The sequence below is a fragment of the Chrysemys picta genome, chromosome 17 (assembly GCF_011386835.1).
Source record: "Chrysemys picta bellii isolate R12L10 chromosome 17, ASM1138683v2, whole genome shotgun sequence".
NCBI classification, from domain to species: Eukaryota; Metazoa; Chordata; order Testudines; family Emydidae; genus Chrysemys; species Chrysemys picta.
The window spans coordinates 10470372-10487680 of record NC_088807.1 but is presented as its reverse complement, the minus strand read 5'-3'; the positions used below and the strand labels follow the sequence as shown (position 1 = coordinate 10487680).

General features: G+C 44.3%; 1 protein-coding gene across 1 annotated transcript in view; it reads left to right on the top strand.

The window, feature by feature from the left end:
* Window positions 1-8717, top strand: part of LOC122173337 (E3 ubiquitin-protein ligase TRIM39-like) — an 86680-nt gene extending 77963 nt beyond the window's left edge. Inside the window, exons 35-39 of the mRNA XM_065571843.1 lie at window positions 103-123; window positions 2164-2184; window positions 4594-4614; window positions 6241-6267; window positions 7935-8717. Coding sequence (XP_065427915.1) covers window positions 103-123; window positions 2164-2184; window positions 4594-4614; window positions 6241-6267; window positions 7935-8464 — 620 coding nt within the window. The 3' untranslated portion in view covers window positions 8465-8717. The remainder of the gene's footprint in view (window positions 1-102; window positions 124-2163; window positions 2185-4593; window positions 4615-6240; window positions 6268-7934) is intronic.
* Window positions 8718-17309: the final 8592 nt, after the last annotated feature.

The window sequence follows — 17309 nt, the reverse complement described above, 5'->3', positions numbered from 1 at the left end:
TCCATATCTGACCCCTCAGTCCTCAAAGGGGAGGCATAATATTCACTAACCCAAAAGAAATTAAAATGAAGTCAATATTAAAAAGTTATTTTTGCTTTGCAGATGAACTCCAGATAGAAATGGGTAAGTTTTGCACTGACTTTTCAAATGTAAATGTCAATTCAGTTCCATGCTGAAAAAAAGAGATGTAAATAGAAATTAAGTTCTCACAGTTACAAACACAGGAAGTGAATGATTTTTCTTGTTAGAATATTATATTTCTAGAATTTGCTAGGATATACATATATAGGTGCTACAGCCCTATTCCTGCTCTCATTGGGTGAAAAATCTCCCCTGTGGAATGGGTTATTCATCACTTAAATCCCAGCTAGCCCTTCAAAATAGGGCATAGGTGTGTACCTTGTGCTGCACAGGTCTAGTTCTTTTCTCTCTCCGGGGATGAATTTCACCCTAAATCATGTATTTCATAACATGTCTGTGAATATAGGTGGAGTGACGTTCTGACAATGTGTCATCAATTATATGATTTGCAATTTGCCATTGACTTTAATACTGAAAGTAACAGCACACCCTTTGAGATAGTGAATGTGTGTGGGTGTCCTGCTGACAAAATATAGACCATCTAGTACTCTTTCTTGTTTTTGTTTTACTGTATCTCTCGGTTATCTCCTCTCAATCCTGCTTTGTGGTCTGGGGATGGCAAGACATATAAACATACACCTGCCAGACCTCAGGGGTGTTGGAGCCCCTGCAAGCCCTGTCACCCTGACCAGGGTGTTCCCCTGAAGGGTGCAGAAATGAATCTCTTCCTCCCACCCCCATGTGTTTGGGGGCTGGTAGTGAGAAGTGTTTCCATTACCACTCCCAGTCTATGGGGCTTGGTGGAGTAAGGGAGGGGAAATCGAGTAGCAGAGCCAACATGGATTGCCTCCTTCCTAGCATAGCACTGAGAGGAAAGGGCTGAAGGCATCATCACATTCCTTACGTGCATCATCAGAATGTGTAAAAGCAGACACTCCTGCTCCTAACAAAAATGAAACGATGATGGTGGGTTGTGTTAGAAGGTGGGGACACATTCTTTACCTTTTCACCTCATGACCTCCATCCTCACCTTACAAGAGCTAGGACAAATGTTTTCAAACTTTATCAAAGTACAGCCCTTTATCAATGTATTCTCTTTTATCTTATTCTGTTAGTAGTAGCGCTGGGTGGAAAATGGTTTTCCTGTCCCATTAGAATTTTCAACATTTCAAAACATTTTTCCATCCTGAATCAGGATGAACAGTTGAACTCTTGAAATGTTTCCCAAACCAAAAGCCCTCTACCCCCACCCAGTTCACTTCAGGTTAATTGAAATGTCTTGTTTTGATAAATTTGAAATGATTTTTCTTTTCTTTTTTTAGATTTTGAAGTGTTTTCCTTTTTCAAAACCGTTTTAGTTTTTACTAAATTTTACTAAATATTTACTAAAATTTCTAAACAAAATAAATTTCTTTACTTTAAAATTAAAATTCAAAACTTCTCAGTACAACAATGTTGAAATGGGATGTTTTTTAAATCTCCAACCTTCTTTTAAGATTTTTTTTGATTGACAATTTCAGTGAACGGAACACTATTTCTCAAACAGTTTTAGTTTTGATGAATCAGCATTTTTCAACTAAAAAACATTTCATTGAAAAAATTCCCACTCAGCTCTAATTTCCTGTCTGAATTGTCCCAATTTCAACTTCAATTGGATCGTCTTATACATTTCTCTGCTAATCGGCTCTTCAATCTAATAGCGGAAGGTATAATATGGTCAGGTGGTTATAACCTGAAACTAGACAAATTCAGACTGGAAATAAGAAGTACATTTTAACATTGAGCGTAATTAAACATTGGAAAGATTTATCTAGGGTTTCTAAGAATTATTTTAGGGAAGTTCTGTGGTCTGTCTTATCCCAGGGTACAGACTATATAATCACGGTGGTCTCTTCTGGCATTGGAATCTAAGAATCCGCCGTGGTATTGGCTTTGATTCTTGCTATTTCTGTACTTATTGTATTTTATAAATTACCAAACTTTGTCTTCATTCTGGATATTACATTATTTCTGTATGCTATGGAGACAAAACTGGAAGTACAGGGTTAAGCACGTGGTTTTCTATTTGTTTTTCTTTTTCAGGAAGACTCCAGAAAGAAAACAGTTAAGTCCCATTGACTTCTCTTGCTTTGAGGATGTCTGGATGGATAATATTTGTGGGAGATGTGGAACTATCAATACAGAAGAGATTGATGATTGTCAGTGTGTCGATGAAAAGGGTCTAGCAGATGGGAGTGACGGGTTGTGAGAGCAATTTCCATGGGGAGAGAAGGAGTCAGTAGAGTTTCCCAAGCTAAGAGAATTTGGGGATTTCCTCTTCATGGGGTGAGGATTATTCAGAGGTCTGTCATGGTTGGGAGATAAATCTGGTTGGGTATTGGGCATAGGGACAACAGTTGGGAGTGTGTTTGACTGGAATATATGGGGTGTTTCATATTGAAGGCTGTGGGAGTTGTTAAAAAGTAACGTTTGTGAGTATTTGTTAACCCATTAAACACACGCACTCACAAATGACTGCAAGAAGAGAAGAATATCAAAACAGAAAAAAAACTAACTTTGAATTGGTTCTTCTTCAGTACAATTCTGTTAAACTGACTATACTGGTAAAACATCTATAAAGAGCTGTGCAGGTTCCCTGTTAGAGGTCTGGGAGCAAAAATATTTTTCCTAATAATCTTTTAATTAGTCTCATGCATGTGTTTGGACTCCAGAAAGAGGCCGTGTGCAGCATCTCTAAAGCCGTGACAATACTCAGTATTTCTTTTATTGCAGTGACAAGTTTTATTGGTACTTTTTACAGTAGGGGGATGAGTCGTGCACAAGTCCATGGGGCCGGATGCGCTGCATCCGAGGGTGCTAAAGGAGTTGGCGGGTGAGATTGCAGAGCCATTAGCCATTATTTTTGAAAACTCATGGCGACCGGGGGAGGTCCCAGATGACTGGAAAAAGGCTAACGTAGTGCCCATCTTTAAAAAAGGGAAGAAGGAGGATCCGGGGAACTACAGGCCAGTCAGCCTCACCTCAGTCCCTGGAAAAATCATGGAGCAGGTCCTCAAGGAATCAATTATGAAACATTTAGAGGAGAGGAAAGTGATCAGGAACAGTCAGCATGGATTCACGAAGGGGAAGTCGTGCCTGACTAACCTAATTGCCTTCTATGATGAGATAACTGGCTCTGTGGATGAGGGGAAAGCAGTGGATGTGTTATTCCTTGACTTTAGCAAAGCTTTTGATACGGTCTCCCACAGTATTCTTGCCGCCAAGTTAAAGAAGTATGGGCTGGATGAATGGACTGTAAGGTGGATAGAAAGCTGGCTAGATCGTCGGGCTCAACGGGTAGTGATCAATGGCTCCATGTCTAGTTGGCAGCCGGTTTCAAGCGGAGTGCCCCAAGGGTCGGTCCTGGGGCCGGTTTTGTTTAATATCTTTATTAATGATCTGGAGGATGGTGTGGACTGCACTCTCAGCAAGTTTGCAGATGACACTAAACTAGGAGGCATGGTACATACACTAGAGGGTAGGGATCGGATCCAGAGGGACCTAGACAAATTAGAGGATTGGGCCGAAAAAAACCTGATGAGGTTCAACAAGGACAAGTGCAGAGTCCTGCACTTAGGACGGAAGAATCCCATGCACTGCTACAGACTAGGGACCGAATGGATAGGTAGCAGTTCTGCAGAAAAGGACCTAGGGGTCACAGTGGACGAGAAGCTGGATATGAGTCAACAGTGTGCTCTTGTTGCCAAGAAGGCTAACGGCATTTTGGGCTATATAAGTAGGGGCATTGCCAGCAGATCGAGGAACGTGATCGTTCCCCTTTATTCGACATTGGTGAGGCCTCATCTGCAATACTGTGTCCAGTTTTGGTCCCCACACTACAAGAAGGATGTGGAAAAATTGGAAAGAGTCCAGCGGAGGGCAACAAAAATGATTAGGGGTCTGGAGCACATGACTTATGAGGAGAGGCTGAGGGAACTGGGATTGTTTAGTCTCCAGAAGAGAAGAATGAGGGGGGGGGGGTTGATAGCAGCCTTCAACTACCTGAAAGGGGGTTCCAAAGAGGATGGAGCTCAGCTGTTTTCAGTGGTGGTAGATGACAGAACAAGGAGCAATGGTCTCAAGTTGCAGTGGGGAGGTCCAGGTTGGATATCAGGAAAAACTATTTCACTAGGAGGGTGGTGAAACACTGGAATGCGTTACCTAGGGAGGTGGTGGAGTCTCCTTCCTTGGAGGTTTTTAAGGCCCAGCTTGACAAAGCCCTGGCTGGGATGATTTAGCTGGGAATTGGTCCTGCTTTGAGCAGGGGGTTGGACTAGATGACCTCTTGAGGTCCCTTCCAACTCTGATATTCTATGATTCTATGAGTCTATGAGTCTGGTTTGGATTCTTGCAACATAATTGGTGTGAGGTATCAGATTAGAAACTTCTGGGGAGAGGCATAATATCTGCTAGTTAACCCAACTGAAATTCACAAGGCGTGTGTGAATTAAAAGAATATTTTTTTCTTTGCAGATGAACTCCAAGTAGAACTGAGTAAGTGTGTGTTGATTCCTTGAATGTAAAAGTTAATTCAATTCCATGGTGGAAAAGTGATGCAAATACAAAATGAAGTTCTCACAATTGGAAATAAGGGAACTGAAGGATCTTTGTTGTTGTTAGAATATTATTTTGATAACATTTGCTAGGATGGACAGATGAATGCTGCAGACCAATTTCTGCTTCCATTGGGTGCAAATCTCACTTATGCAATGGGCTATGTGTCACTCAATCCCTACCTATCCCTTCAAAATAGGGCATATATGAGTATCTTGTGCTGCATAGTCCTAGCGCTTTCTCCATCCAGAGATTAATTTCACCCCAAATTGGTCCTTACATGTCTTTGAAAGGAGTTAGTCCCTGACAGTGTGTCTCCAATGATGTGATTTGGAATTTGCCAATGACATCAACAATGGAAGTAGAATCACACCCTTTGAGACAGTGACTGTTTGTGGGTATCCCACATTCAAAATATGAACTGTCTATTACCCTTGCTGATTTTTTGGTGTACCTGTCAATTGTGTCTTCTCCACCACCACCCTCCTGCCTCCCTTGAGGGCAAGACACACACTCCTGCCAATCTGAAGGATGTAGGAGCCCTGGCCAGGCCTGAGGGGTGCACATGCACGTCTTTAGGAGCTGGTAGAGGGGGAATGTCTTCACTTCCACTCCTGACCTAAGGGGCTTGGTGGAGCTAGAAGGGAGAGAAGTAGCAGAGCCAATATGGATTGGCTTCTTCCTAGCAGGAACAGTGATCAAAGGGCTGAGGACTTCAGGAGCTCTTTCACCTTTTTGGTACAGGGAGATGGGAAGGGAGAAGGCTTCTTCATTACCTGAGGGAAAAGGCTGTCTCTCAGTATATGCAGCAGCTCTGACTGGCTGCAAGCAAAGGAGTTGGGCTGGTAGCCAATCAGAGTGGGGTTACCCCACAGAAACATCTGAAAACCTATGGCTTATGGGGAAATCTCATAGACCTTGCAAATTAGGGGTCATCTAAAATCCCACAGAGCTGGCAGGTCTAAGTCAATTAGACTTTGAAGGGTGTCACCCAGTTGAAATATCAGTAAGTACAGGTACAACATTATCACACAAACATCTGATTACTTTGGTTATCTTTGTGCAATGATATTTTTTATGTCTCATCCACTCTTCCCCTCACCACCCTTAAACTCACTCCCCTCTTGGTTATTTGAAGGGATCAGGCCTTTCTCTTGTGTTCCTCCCCTATCTTCCTTGTTGCTGCAGCCCATTTTCAGCTCTCTCATAGCAGGGAAGCCAGCAGCTCCAGGGAGAGACAGTGCAGTCCCCCACACTGCAAGCCTCACCACACCTATTTCCTAGTAATCTGCTGTCTGTCTCAAGCTGAGGAGTGAGTGAAGCATGGAACAGACCTGGTGACTCCACAAGAGCCACAAATGGTCCCCAAAACAGTACAATAAACACAGTGTGTGTGTACCATTAGTGTGCTTTACTTTCTCTTTTCTGCACAAGTAAATCATTCTGTATTGTGTCTGACATCCTCAGTTATACTCAACCTGGGGCATTTCTGCTGCCCAAAGGCAGAAAATCAGCAGTATGTGCCTCTTCGAATTCAATGTGTGTTGTTTCTCACTTTCATTTCAGAATGGAGAAGGACTCACAGGTACGCAGGTAATAGAATACACATTTTTCCTGGTAATGAGAAAGCATCTTCATAGTTTAAAAAAAAACTAGTGTAGCACCCTTCTCCACCTGGTTACCTCCTTTAATGGCAATCCGCTTCCAGGTTTTGATGGACAGGTCTGGGTTCTTTTGGATCCCACCACCCACTCAGCAGGGTGAATCTTTTTCCTTTTCTTTCTATGAAATTATTTGGTGGTGCCTCCACCCCCCTCGCTCCTTCCTGGCAGGGTCACCAGGGCAGCTTGGGCGGAAAATTCTAACTACAGGGTAATCCCCACTTACTTGCCAGATAGTTGGAGACTTCCAAGAAATAACACAACACATAAAAATATATTCAACACAATAATTATATTAAACAGGCAACAAATACAACATAACAGGGTGAAACACTATTTTTAGGGTTACCGGTGCCCACACTGAAAATACCCGTGACTTGATGTAACAAGTGTAAAACTAGTGTCCTGTTGACACGCGTACTTTGCTGTGGCCCTTGATGACCCATACAGTTCTCTGTGGTGGTTTAGCAGTGTGGCTGACTGGGTTCAGTACAGCCCAAAAGACCCACAAGTGGGAGGAGGTGGTGAATCCCTCCACAGGTATAATAAGCAGCAGGTTATAAAATCCCCAACCCCTTACTCCCTGGCTTGAGGACACAGTTCAGGGAGTAGGGGGTCCCCAAAACAAATTCCCTGACTAACTAAAAAATGGTGCACTCACAAACTCCATGAACGATCTTCACGTTTAAAGATGACGCTGGACTCTTCAGTCACTGCAGAGGGGCTGCTGTCTGCTGTCAGGGATCCTCCTCAAGCAGGAATCAGGCTGCATCGGTCCCAGGATTTCCCCGCACCACAAAGGGGTGCAGGGCTCAAGGTGTAGGTTATACAACTACCCTAACATCCAAACTGTAGCCTCCTAGCCCAGCCTCCAGTCACACACTCAGCAGGCAGCTTCCCCGGACTAGCAGAGTTGACCATGTGGTGACTAGTCTCACCTAGGGAGCTGGAGATGAACCCAGCCTGGCTGGGGAAATTTCTCAGCAAACGCTACCATTTGGGACTCATCCGTGGGGAAGGAAGACCCAGGTGAGGGATCGGCTGTCAGGTCCCTAGAGGCCAGTTCTCAGGGGGAACCCTGCTTGCAGGCCTGGGACTCACCAGCTCCCCACTCTCCAAAATGGCTTCTCCCCTCTCCTGAACTCCCTGGTAGGGGCATCTCACTCGCTGCTGGTTGTCGGGCAGACTCTGAGTTTGCCTTGGCTCCTCCTCCCTGAGCTGCCAGCAGACAGAGCTCCAGGAATCTATGTAATCTCCTTGGGAGTTACACTAGAAACAGAACATATTGCTATCATGGAGATGAAATATGAGGCCCTACTCCAGTTCATCTCAGGCTTTTTTTCATTCAGTTTCTTCAACCAGTGTAACCTATATCAGAATCTGGCAAAAGATATCCCTTCCATTTTTGAGTCCTGTTCTATCAAATATCATATTTCTGAAATATTTCAGTGTAACCAAATTGTCAGAATAGAACAAAATCCGTTATCAGTAGGCACTTTGCCTGAGTAAGGACAGCAGGAATTGGCCCACAAGCCATATCTCCCATGTTTCAGTTTATACTGCAATTAGACAAGGGTTTCTTAAATTCTCTCTTTGCAGATGACATCACACTTAATCCAGACACAGCCCACCCCAACCTCTCCATTTCTAAGGATAAGAAGAAAATTACTCATGAAACCCAACCTAAAACAGTCCGACCAACTACAGAGAGGTTCGATTCGACTGTCTCTGTGTTGGGCTCTGAAGGATTCTCTGATGGAAAGCACTACTGGGAGGTCGATGTCAGAAGCAGCACTGACTGGGATCTGGGAGTGGCCAGAAAATCAATAGAGAGAAAAGGAAAACTTTCTTTGTCCCCTAAAGAGGGATTCTGGGCTCTGGGTTGGAGTGGGAGAGATTACTGGGCAAAAACTGATCCATGGACCCGGGTCATGGTGCAGAAAAAGCCCAAGAAAATTGGAATTTACCTTAGTTACCAAGAGAGGCAGGTGACCTTTTTCAATGTAACTGACATGTCTGTGTTGTTCACATTTAATAATTGTTCATTCTCAGAAGAGGTTTATCCATTCTTTAAAAATTCCCACAAAGAAACATCAATGAAAATTGGTTCTATAAGAGAAGATGAATGAGTTTAAAGTGACACTGCCACTCACTTATCCCACTGTATCTTTGAAATCAAATTTCCCATCAATGAATTTGAATTACATTTTGACTCTATATTAATTCTGTGGTGCCATCTCTAAAACAGCACTGTTATTCATTTTATGGCTGTGAACCTATGACACCAAGTTTCTCTCCAATAAAATTTGAACTGTAGTTTTTACTCTGTACTTCGTGAACTGCCATCTTAATTACTTGCTTTCAACAACAAATTATTTTTTTTTGTTACTTCTGACAAAGACTATTATTTGACTAGGCTGTTAAGGAAAGGATATTTGTGTTGTAGATTTTCAATAGAAATCAGTTCCCATAATTAGGTTTTCAAGTTTTTGAAGAGCTCAGCTGCCATTTACCCAGCATGAAAATCCTCAAAAAATCTGACAAAACTGTCACAGTGGCAACTGCTGGGTGGATATTAATGGGAGAAAAATCCATCCTGCCTCACACATTTATTTTTCTCTTAGAGACACCCTCCCACCAAACTTATAACTAATGTAGGGCTTGTGACTGGCCTGTGTTAGCTACACAACAGGGTAAGGGAATATAAAATACTCCCCATCCCTCTACACAGCCACGCAGGACTTACTGTCATAGTTACAAGGCAGTTGCACCTCTGACCCCTTCCCAGTTCCTCTGAGAGCTCCCACCCTGATACCTCTTGCTCTCACCTGTCTCAGGGTGGAATCTCATGGGTCTTCAACTCTTAGATGGGGATCTGACTATAATAACTTGGTCATACCATCCATTTACCACCCTTCCGTCCATTCTTAGACTGGGCACCTGCTTGATCCTCCATTCAGGAAACTGTGACCAATGAAACTGACCAAAAGCCTTTTAAAAACTAAGTATTTTTATTTAGCAGTTGTGTAGTTTGTAGAAACAGAGCAATATCCCTTTAAATAGTCTATAAGCCTTCTGTTTGTGGTCACCATAGTCTATGAACTAGAAGCTGCCAGAAACTGGTCAGAGCAGCAATATGTACACACCTGGGCTTGTGTAGATTTAGTAAACTTGTGTATTTGGAATCGGTTGTGCCTGTGTGATTTGTTTATATTGTTTTGTCTTTGTAAGGAGCAGATGACACAATGATTGGTAATAAGAAGGGAAGCCCAAACCCAGAGTACATCAGAACAGAGAATAACTGCAGAGTCCTAGACTAAAAGGAAACTGCAGCCACTGAGACTGTGCGAAAACTGATCATTTGGGGTGGGGGGGAAAGGTTTGTAAAAGTCTGGCTGTTTGAGGAAAATTGACTTGTTTGATAAAGTGAGTCAGTCCTCCACTGAGCTGTGGTGGGAGAGTAGAACAGAGTATGACAGCTAAGGTTAAAATTCTGTCACAGGTATTTTTAGTAAAAGTCAGGGACAGGTTTGGGGAATAAACAAAAATTCACAGAAGCCTACTACGTGTCCCTGACTTTTACTAAAAATACCCCAGGGGTGGGGGGACTAACAGAGCACTGCCAGGGGCTGACCTCCAGCAACTGCTCCAGCCCCACTGCTGCTCCTGCGGTAGGGGCTAGCCACCACTGTTCCAGCCCCAGGAGGCCCACTGCTTCAGCCTAGGGCCCTCTGATCCAGGGGCCAGGGTCTGCTGCTTTGTCCATCAGCCTTCTGGAAAGCTGCTTCGGCGGCCTCAGGGTTGACTCCTGGCTGCTGTTCCAGCAGCCCAGAGACCACTGTTGAGTGGCACCAGGGCTAATTGCAGAACACTGACAGCTGTTCCAGCCCTTCCCTGGAATAAGTCCCGGAGGTCCCAGAAAGTCACGGAATATGTGACCTCGATTACAGAATTGTATCCTTGGTGATAGCTAATGACATGTTGAGCAAAATATATCAGTTTTACTTAGTGTAATGCGGATTTACGCCTATAATCTGTTGTGTAGCCTGACAGCTCCTGCTGAACCAGCAAATAGAACATTTGCTGAGATTATGGAAATTCTCCAAAATCACATCTCACCAAAGGCACTGGCAATTGCAGAGTGTTTCTGATTTTATAAACAAAATTAAAAAGAAAATGAAACAATTCCTGAATATGTGGCTGATTTAAGGATATTATCAGAGTATGGCCAGTTTGGAGAGTTATTGTGAAATAAGCAAAATGAAGGAATCCAAACCAGTTATTGGCTGAGGCTGATTGGACCCTACAACATGTGCTAAAACTTGCTGTATCAATGGAATCTGCTACTGAAGATGCCATGGAGCTGCAATCACATCATGTGACTTGAGCAATAAACAAACTGGCAGTCAAGTGGAAGCACAACATGGACAATGCTAACTCAAAGACTGGGTGCTCTCATTTGGAAAACGGTCTCACAATGCAACTGATTGTTGGTTTAAGGACAAAACCTGTAGGAACTGCAACAAACAGGGGCTCACAGTAATATGGAGGTCTATGAACAATGCACAATAACTACAATACCAGGCCATTTCAGATGAATTAGCTTGCAGGTCACAACATGGTGCCCACTGAGAATGTTATAACATCTCTACAACTGTTTAGTTTAGAAGACAATAAATGACTAGATATTAAAGGATAATCCTGGCACTCGGTGTTGGATGATACACTGGTCATAGGAACTGGTGATTAAGAACACCACGAACACTTCCCAAGGTACCAGTGAGGCTGTCTCAATGTGGGCTTAGAACAAACAGAGAGAAATATGATATTTATAGATTCAGTTGTGTACTGCAGGCACACCACTGATAGAGATGGTGAAAGCTGTCCTTATGGCAACTCATCCATAACATGTGTCACAATTGTGTCCCTTTGTGGGGATGGTCAATTATGACTGCCACAGTTCAGGACAACTGCAGCTGTATTTCCCCTTGGCAGCCCAGCAAGGACACCCAATCTCAGGCTTCCGGATCCCCACCCATCACCTCTCTTGGACAGAAACCCACATCTCTCTGTCCCTTCTCACCAGGTTATTTTTGGGCTGCACAGTTCCCTGCCTTCCCTGTGTATTTCCCAGCACAGACAGATTGCCTAAGGGCACCTGCTTGCTTTCTCTTCTCAGATACTTAAAAGGTGTGTATGTAATTGCTACAGTTATAAGGTATCACACAGCATGATCTATGTACTTTATCCATAAGGTAAAAAGCAATACAGAGAGAACATATTAAAATAATAAAACAACTCACACACATGCTAAGAATCTTATCAGCAATCACCCCCAACCCCAACATGGATTCTGGCAGGAGCTGTCCTTCAAAGCCCCACCCAAGGAGATTCCTTTCTGGTCATAAGTTCATTACAGCTTCAGCCCAGAGTAAGCGCTCAGTCATATGTGGCCTCATTAGGCCAAGTCCTTCCAGTCCTCCATTAAGGACTGGGGCCCTCAGTGGGCCAGAGGTCCTGTCCATGTACAGGATCAGGAAGAAAGTCCCATATTGGTGCCTACAAACCTTGCTCTCTATGGTCAGCCACGCCCTGCTAGCTGAGCTAATAGTGACCTTTCTTGTTTACATGTTCATGTGCACTTTGGGCAGGTGTGGGTGGGAGATGGGCAGGAGAGACAATGTTTGATGATCCTAGTGTAATTCAGGAAGCCCATTTGCTCAAAGCCAACCTTTATTTGGGGGATATTAGCAATCTTCACCACCCATGGATGAACCACACCAATAATTGCCTTGCAAATGTACATCACCACAGCACCAACAGCTGACTTGCCAACACCAAATTGATTAGCCATGGACCAGTAGCAATTTGGAGGAGGCAGCTTCCAGATGGCAACAGAAACCTGCCTCTGCACTGGTATGGCCTCCCTCACCTGTGTGTCCTATGCAGGTGGATCGGGGGAGCTGCTCACACAGCTGAATGGAAGTGTCTTTCCTCATGCAGAAGTCTTGGACTCACTGCTGAGCATCCCAGGTCTGCATGACAGTGTGGTCCCACCACTCTGAGCTTGTGGCCCTGCTCCAGAGCCACAGGTTAGCACAGAGGGAATCCACATCTATTAAACCCTGCATCAGCTATATCCACTGTTCCATGCCTGTATTCAGTCTGCACCTTCTCCTTACCAGGGCATGCAGCCACCTTCTTTGGGCAACAAGCCACTGTCACAATGTCCTTTGTAGTATCTCATGCCCATAACTGTCTGCTGTTGTCAAAATATGATTTGCATTGATGCTAACATATGGAACAGGTCGGCCAGAGTTGGGCCCCTGCCTTTCCACCAGTTGCAATGGAGGCAGCACACAGGATACATTTTTCTTTACTCATTTGGTGGGCTCAGACCACATCTCCACAGGGGCCTGAGAAGAACAGACCAGTTCTCCTGCAATACACAATGCAACAAATTCATAGAGCAGTGCAGCTCCGGGCAGCATTGAGAGCCCTGGGACAAGTCCTAGTGACTCACACGGGTGAGTACAGCACCAATATGAATGCAGCAGTAGATCAAGTGCACTAAAGATATTTTTGTGCATTTTGTGGGGTCCACAGGCCAATTAACTCACAGCAAGCTAACACACCATCGACGTACATGCCAGATTATTGTGCACTAACTCCATATAGTCAAACCCTAAGAGACCAGAGCTGGAATCAATTAAAGCCAGGCAGGAGGGCCTGATGGCAGAGATTCATCACCCTGAAAGCATGGCAGAGTGCACAGTGAGACAGAGAAAATTAGCTGCAATTTGAAGGACAATAATGTTATAACTATCAGCCCCCTTTACACAAGAAACAAGCAGCTACCCAAAGCTAAACCGGCAGAAAAAATATTTACAAAAGGGGCACACTCCTCAGCCTGTGAAATTCTTAATGGGCTTGCCTGGAATGGAGGGGAAAGCATCGTGTCAGAAAACATAACACATTTTAGCTGGGATGCTACTGAACATGATAACGTGGCCAAGGATGCTCAAGTTTATTAGTGGGTCAAAGGAGACACCCACAACAAACTAGCATTATTGTAAACATGGCTCTTCTTGTCCACGCTATAGGTAAAAATCCTGTTTAACATCATGTCAGTTAAAACATGCGAGTTAATGTATTTTGTAACACATGTAGGCAAAACCAATATATGAAAGAGACCCAAAATAAGGAAGAAAAAATAATAATTCTCTCAGGGCCCTGAAGATGCTGTGGGGTTCATCTCTTTAATGAAAATAGCTCTCTCTATGACCTCAGTTTCACAATTCTTTATTCCCAATGTTAAGGGGAGCTGGTAGGGAGACCTATGTTTGAGTTACATAATTTTATATAAGATGCTTGCAACATTTTTTTAGAAGCACTCACACCTCCACTGTTTACAGCAGACCATAGAAATTCAGCAGGGGGAGCCCTTGAGCTAGAGAAATGCCTTTTATGTGTCCCAGGAAATTCTGTTCATGTTTTGCTGATTGAAAAATCACCATTTCACAGGTGTGGTCAGGAAAATTTTGGCAGCCTGCCAATGTTGTAACAATGCAAATATCCTAAAAAAAGCTGGCACCAAACCACAGCCAAAACAGCAGCAGCAACATTGCCCTGGCAATGCTCGGTTGCTGCTGTGAGGGAGGAACAGAGCTAGCCTGGGCTTCCCCAGTCACCCTTCTCCACATGGCCCCAGCAGTTCAGCCCATCTCCTAGATAACAGCCCTTTTCAGCCACTTATTGATGGTTGCAGAGAGACAAAGTGGGTGAGGTAATATCTGTTATTGGGCCAGCTTCTGTTGGTCAGAGATACAAGCTTTCACAGAGCTCTGTAACAGTCTGAGCTCAAGAAGAGCTCTGTGTAGCGCAGAACTTTGTCTCTGTTACTAAACAGAGGTTGGTCCACTACAAGATATTACCTCACCCACCTTGCCTCACTTACTAATGTAGTTAGTCAGATAGCTACGTTGGTACCGGAGGTACAAAGTTCAAATCCTATTCAGCATAGGTGGTTGTTAACAGATGTACTCAGCAGTATTTGTTTCTATATTTTCCTTTTATTAAAACATAGGAAATTATATACAAAAATTATGTACATGATATACAAAACATTTTCTGCATTAAAATAACATTTTTAGGATACAATGTCAAACACTCAAAAGTTAGAAAATGAAGAGATATGGTTACCTCAATTCACCTCCCCTGCCCCCCGTGTGTGTCTGTATTATGATACAATTGTCAATGATGTGATCTCTTACTCTTTTTTCCATAAGAATATAAGAACAGCCACACTGGGTCAGACCAATGGTCCATCTGGATGAGTATCTTCACTTCCAACAATGGCCAGTGCCAGATGCTTCGAAGTGAATGATCAGAACAGGGCAATTACCAAGTGATCCATCCCCCATCATGCAGGCCCAGCATCTGGCAATCAGAGAGTTAGGGACAACCAGATCATAGGGTTGCACCCTGCCCAACTTGGCTAATAGCTATTGATGAACCTATCCTCCATGAACTTATCTAGTTCTTCTTTGAACCCAATTATAGTTTTGGCTTCATAACATACCCTGGCAATGAGTTCCACAGGCTGACTATGCTTTGTGTGAAGAAATACTTCCTTTTATTTATTTTAAACTTGCTACCTATTAATTTCACTGAGTAACCCCTTGTTCCAGTGTTATGTGAACGAGTAAATAACACTTTCTTATAAACTTTATCCACACCATTAATAATTGTAATGACCTCTATCATACCTCCCCCTTAGTCATCTCTTTTCCAAGAAGAACAGTCCCAGTCATTTTAATCTCTCATCATATGGAAGCCATTTTATACGTTTAATCATTATTGTTGCCCTCCTCGGTACCTTTTCCATTTCTAAGATATCTTTTTTGAGATGAGGCAACCAGAACTGCATGCAGTATTTAAGGTGTTGGCAGACCCTGGATTTATCTAGTGGCATTATGATATTTTTCATCTTATGATCTATCCCTTTCCTTATGGTTCCTAACATTCTATTCGTGGTTTTTTTTTTTTTTTTTTTTTTTGACTGCCACTGCATATTGAGCAGATGTTTCCAGAGAACTATCCACAAGGGCTCCAAGATCTCTTTCTTGAGTGGTAACATTTAATTTAGATTACATCATTTTGTATGTATAGTTGGGATTATGTTTTTCATGTGCGTTACTTTGCATTTATCAACACGGAATTTCATCTGCCTTTTAGTTGCCAAGTCACCCAGTTTTGTGAGATCCCTTTGTAACTCTTCGCAGCCTGCTTGGGACTTAACTATCTTGAGTTATTTTGTATCATCTACAAACTTTGCAATATCACCGTTTACCCCTTTTTCCAGATCATTTATTATCCACAGGTGCCCTGTCTGATTACTGCACAGGATGGATGCAGAAGGGGAAGAACCTAAATAATATTTATCATTATAGTTTCTGTATGTAATATAAATAGTTTTCAACTCTAAAAACCATGGATGCTAAATCTGCCTGGAACCTGGGGAACTTTGGTTTATGGCCTTTAAAATTAGGGGCACGTGAAAGGGATGAAAAGGGAACAAATGAGGAGGGAGACTGACCGAGGAAGGAAGTAAAGGGGCTCTCTGAATCATAGAGCAAACTAAAGGAGTGGGAGCCACTGTTGGCGGTGCCGGCTGTGAGATCCTGGGACAGTCAGCAGGGCCGGGATGGGAAGGTTCTGGGGGGACTGGAGACAGCAGCAGTTGGGCAGCAGCATGTGGGATGGGCTCAGCCCAACTGCAAGTGCCTCAGAGAGCCGGGTCCCTGATCTGGGAGAGCCCAGTATGGACCACACTGGGGAAATGAGACCCAGTGGCAGTCAGCTCTCTTAATAGAATATCAGGGTTGGAAGGGACCTCAGGAGGTCATCTAGTCCAACCCCCTACTCAAAGCAGGACCAATCCCCAACTAAATCATCCCAGCAAGGGCTTTGTCAAGCCTGACCTTAAAAACCTCTAAGGAAGGAGATTCCACCAGCTCCCTAGGTAACCCATTCCAGTGCTTCACCACCCTCCAAGTGAAAAAGTGTTTTCCTAATATCCAACCTAAACCTCCCCCACTGCAACTTGAGACCATTACTCCTTGTTCTGTCATCTGGTACCACTGAGAACAGTCTAGATCCATCCTCTTTGGAACCCCCTTTCAGGTAGTTGAAAGCAGCTATCAAATCCCCCCCTCATTCTTCTCTTCTGCAGACTAAATAATCCCAGTTCCCTCAGCCTCTCCTCGTAAGTCATGTGTTCAGGGCCAGTGCAACCATTTAGGCAAACTAGGCAGCCGCCTAGGGTGCCTAGTGGTTGGGGGTGCCTAAAAGCCCGCTCAGGTGAGGAGGTGAAGTGAAGGTGAGCTGGGGCGTGGGGAAGCCGCCCGCAGTAACGGGGGGGGGGGGGGGGCGCACAGGGGAACCGCTCCCCGCCCCAGATCACCTCCACTCTGCCTCCTCTGCTGAGCACACAGCCCCCGCTCTAATTCTCCTCCAAGCACCGCAAGCCTGGGAGAGGAGGAGAATTAGAACGGTGCCGGTGTGCTCAGCGGAGGAGGTGGAGCTGAGGTGAGCTGGGGCAGGCTCCACAGGAGGGGTTAGCTTCCGCCGGGGGGGGGGGGGGGGGGGGGGAGTCTCCCCGGGCGGAGTTAGCTTCCGTGGTGGGGTGGAAGCTGTTGAAAGCATGGTGGAATTCTTCCAGGGTCTCCTTCCCATGGGTCCAGACCATCAACCTCAGCCTGGACCAATCTACACGGGAGGTCCACTTCCTGGACACCACCGTACAAATAAGCGATGGCCACATTAACACCACCCTATACCGAAAACCCACCGACCGCTACGCCTACCTTCATGCCTCCAGCTTCCACCCCGGTCACACCACACGATCCATCATCTACAGCCAAGCACTAAGGTACAATCGCATCTGCTCCAACCCCTCAGACAGAGACCAAC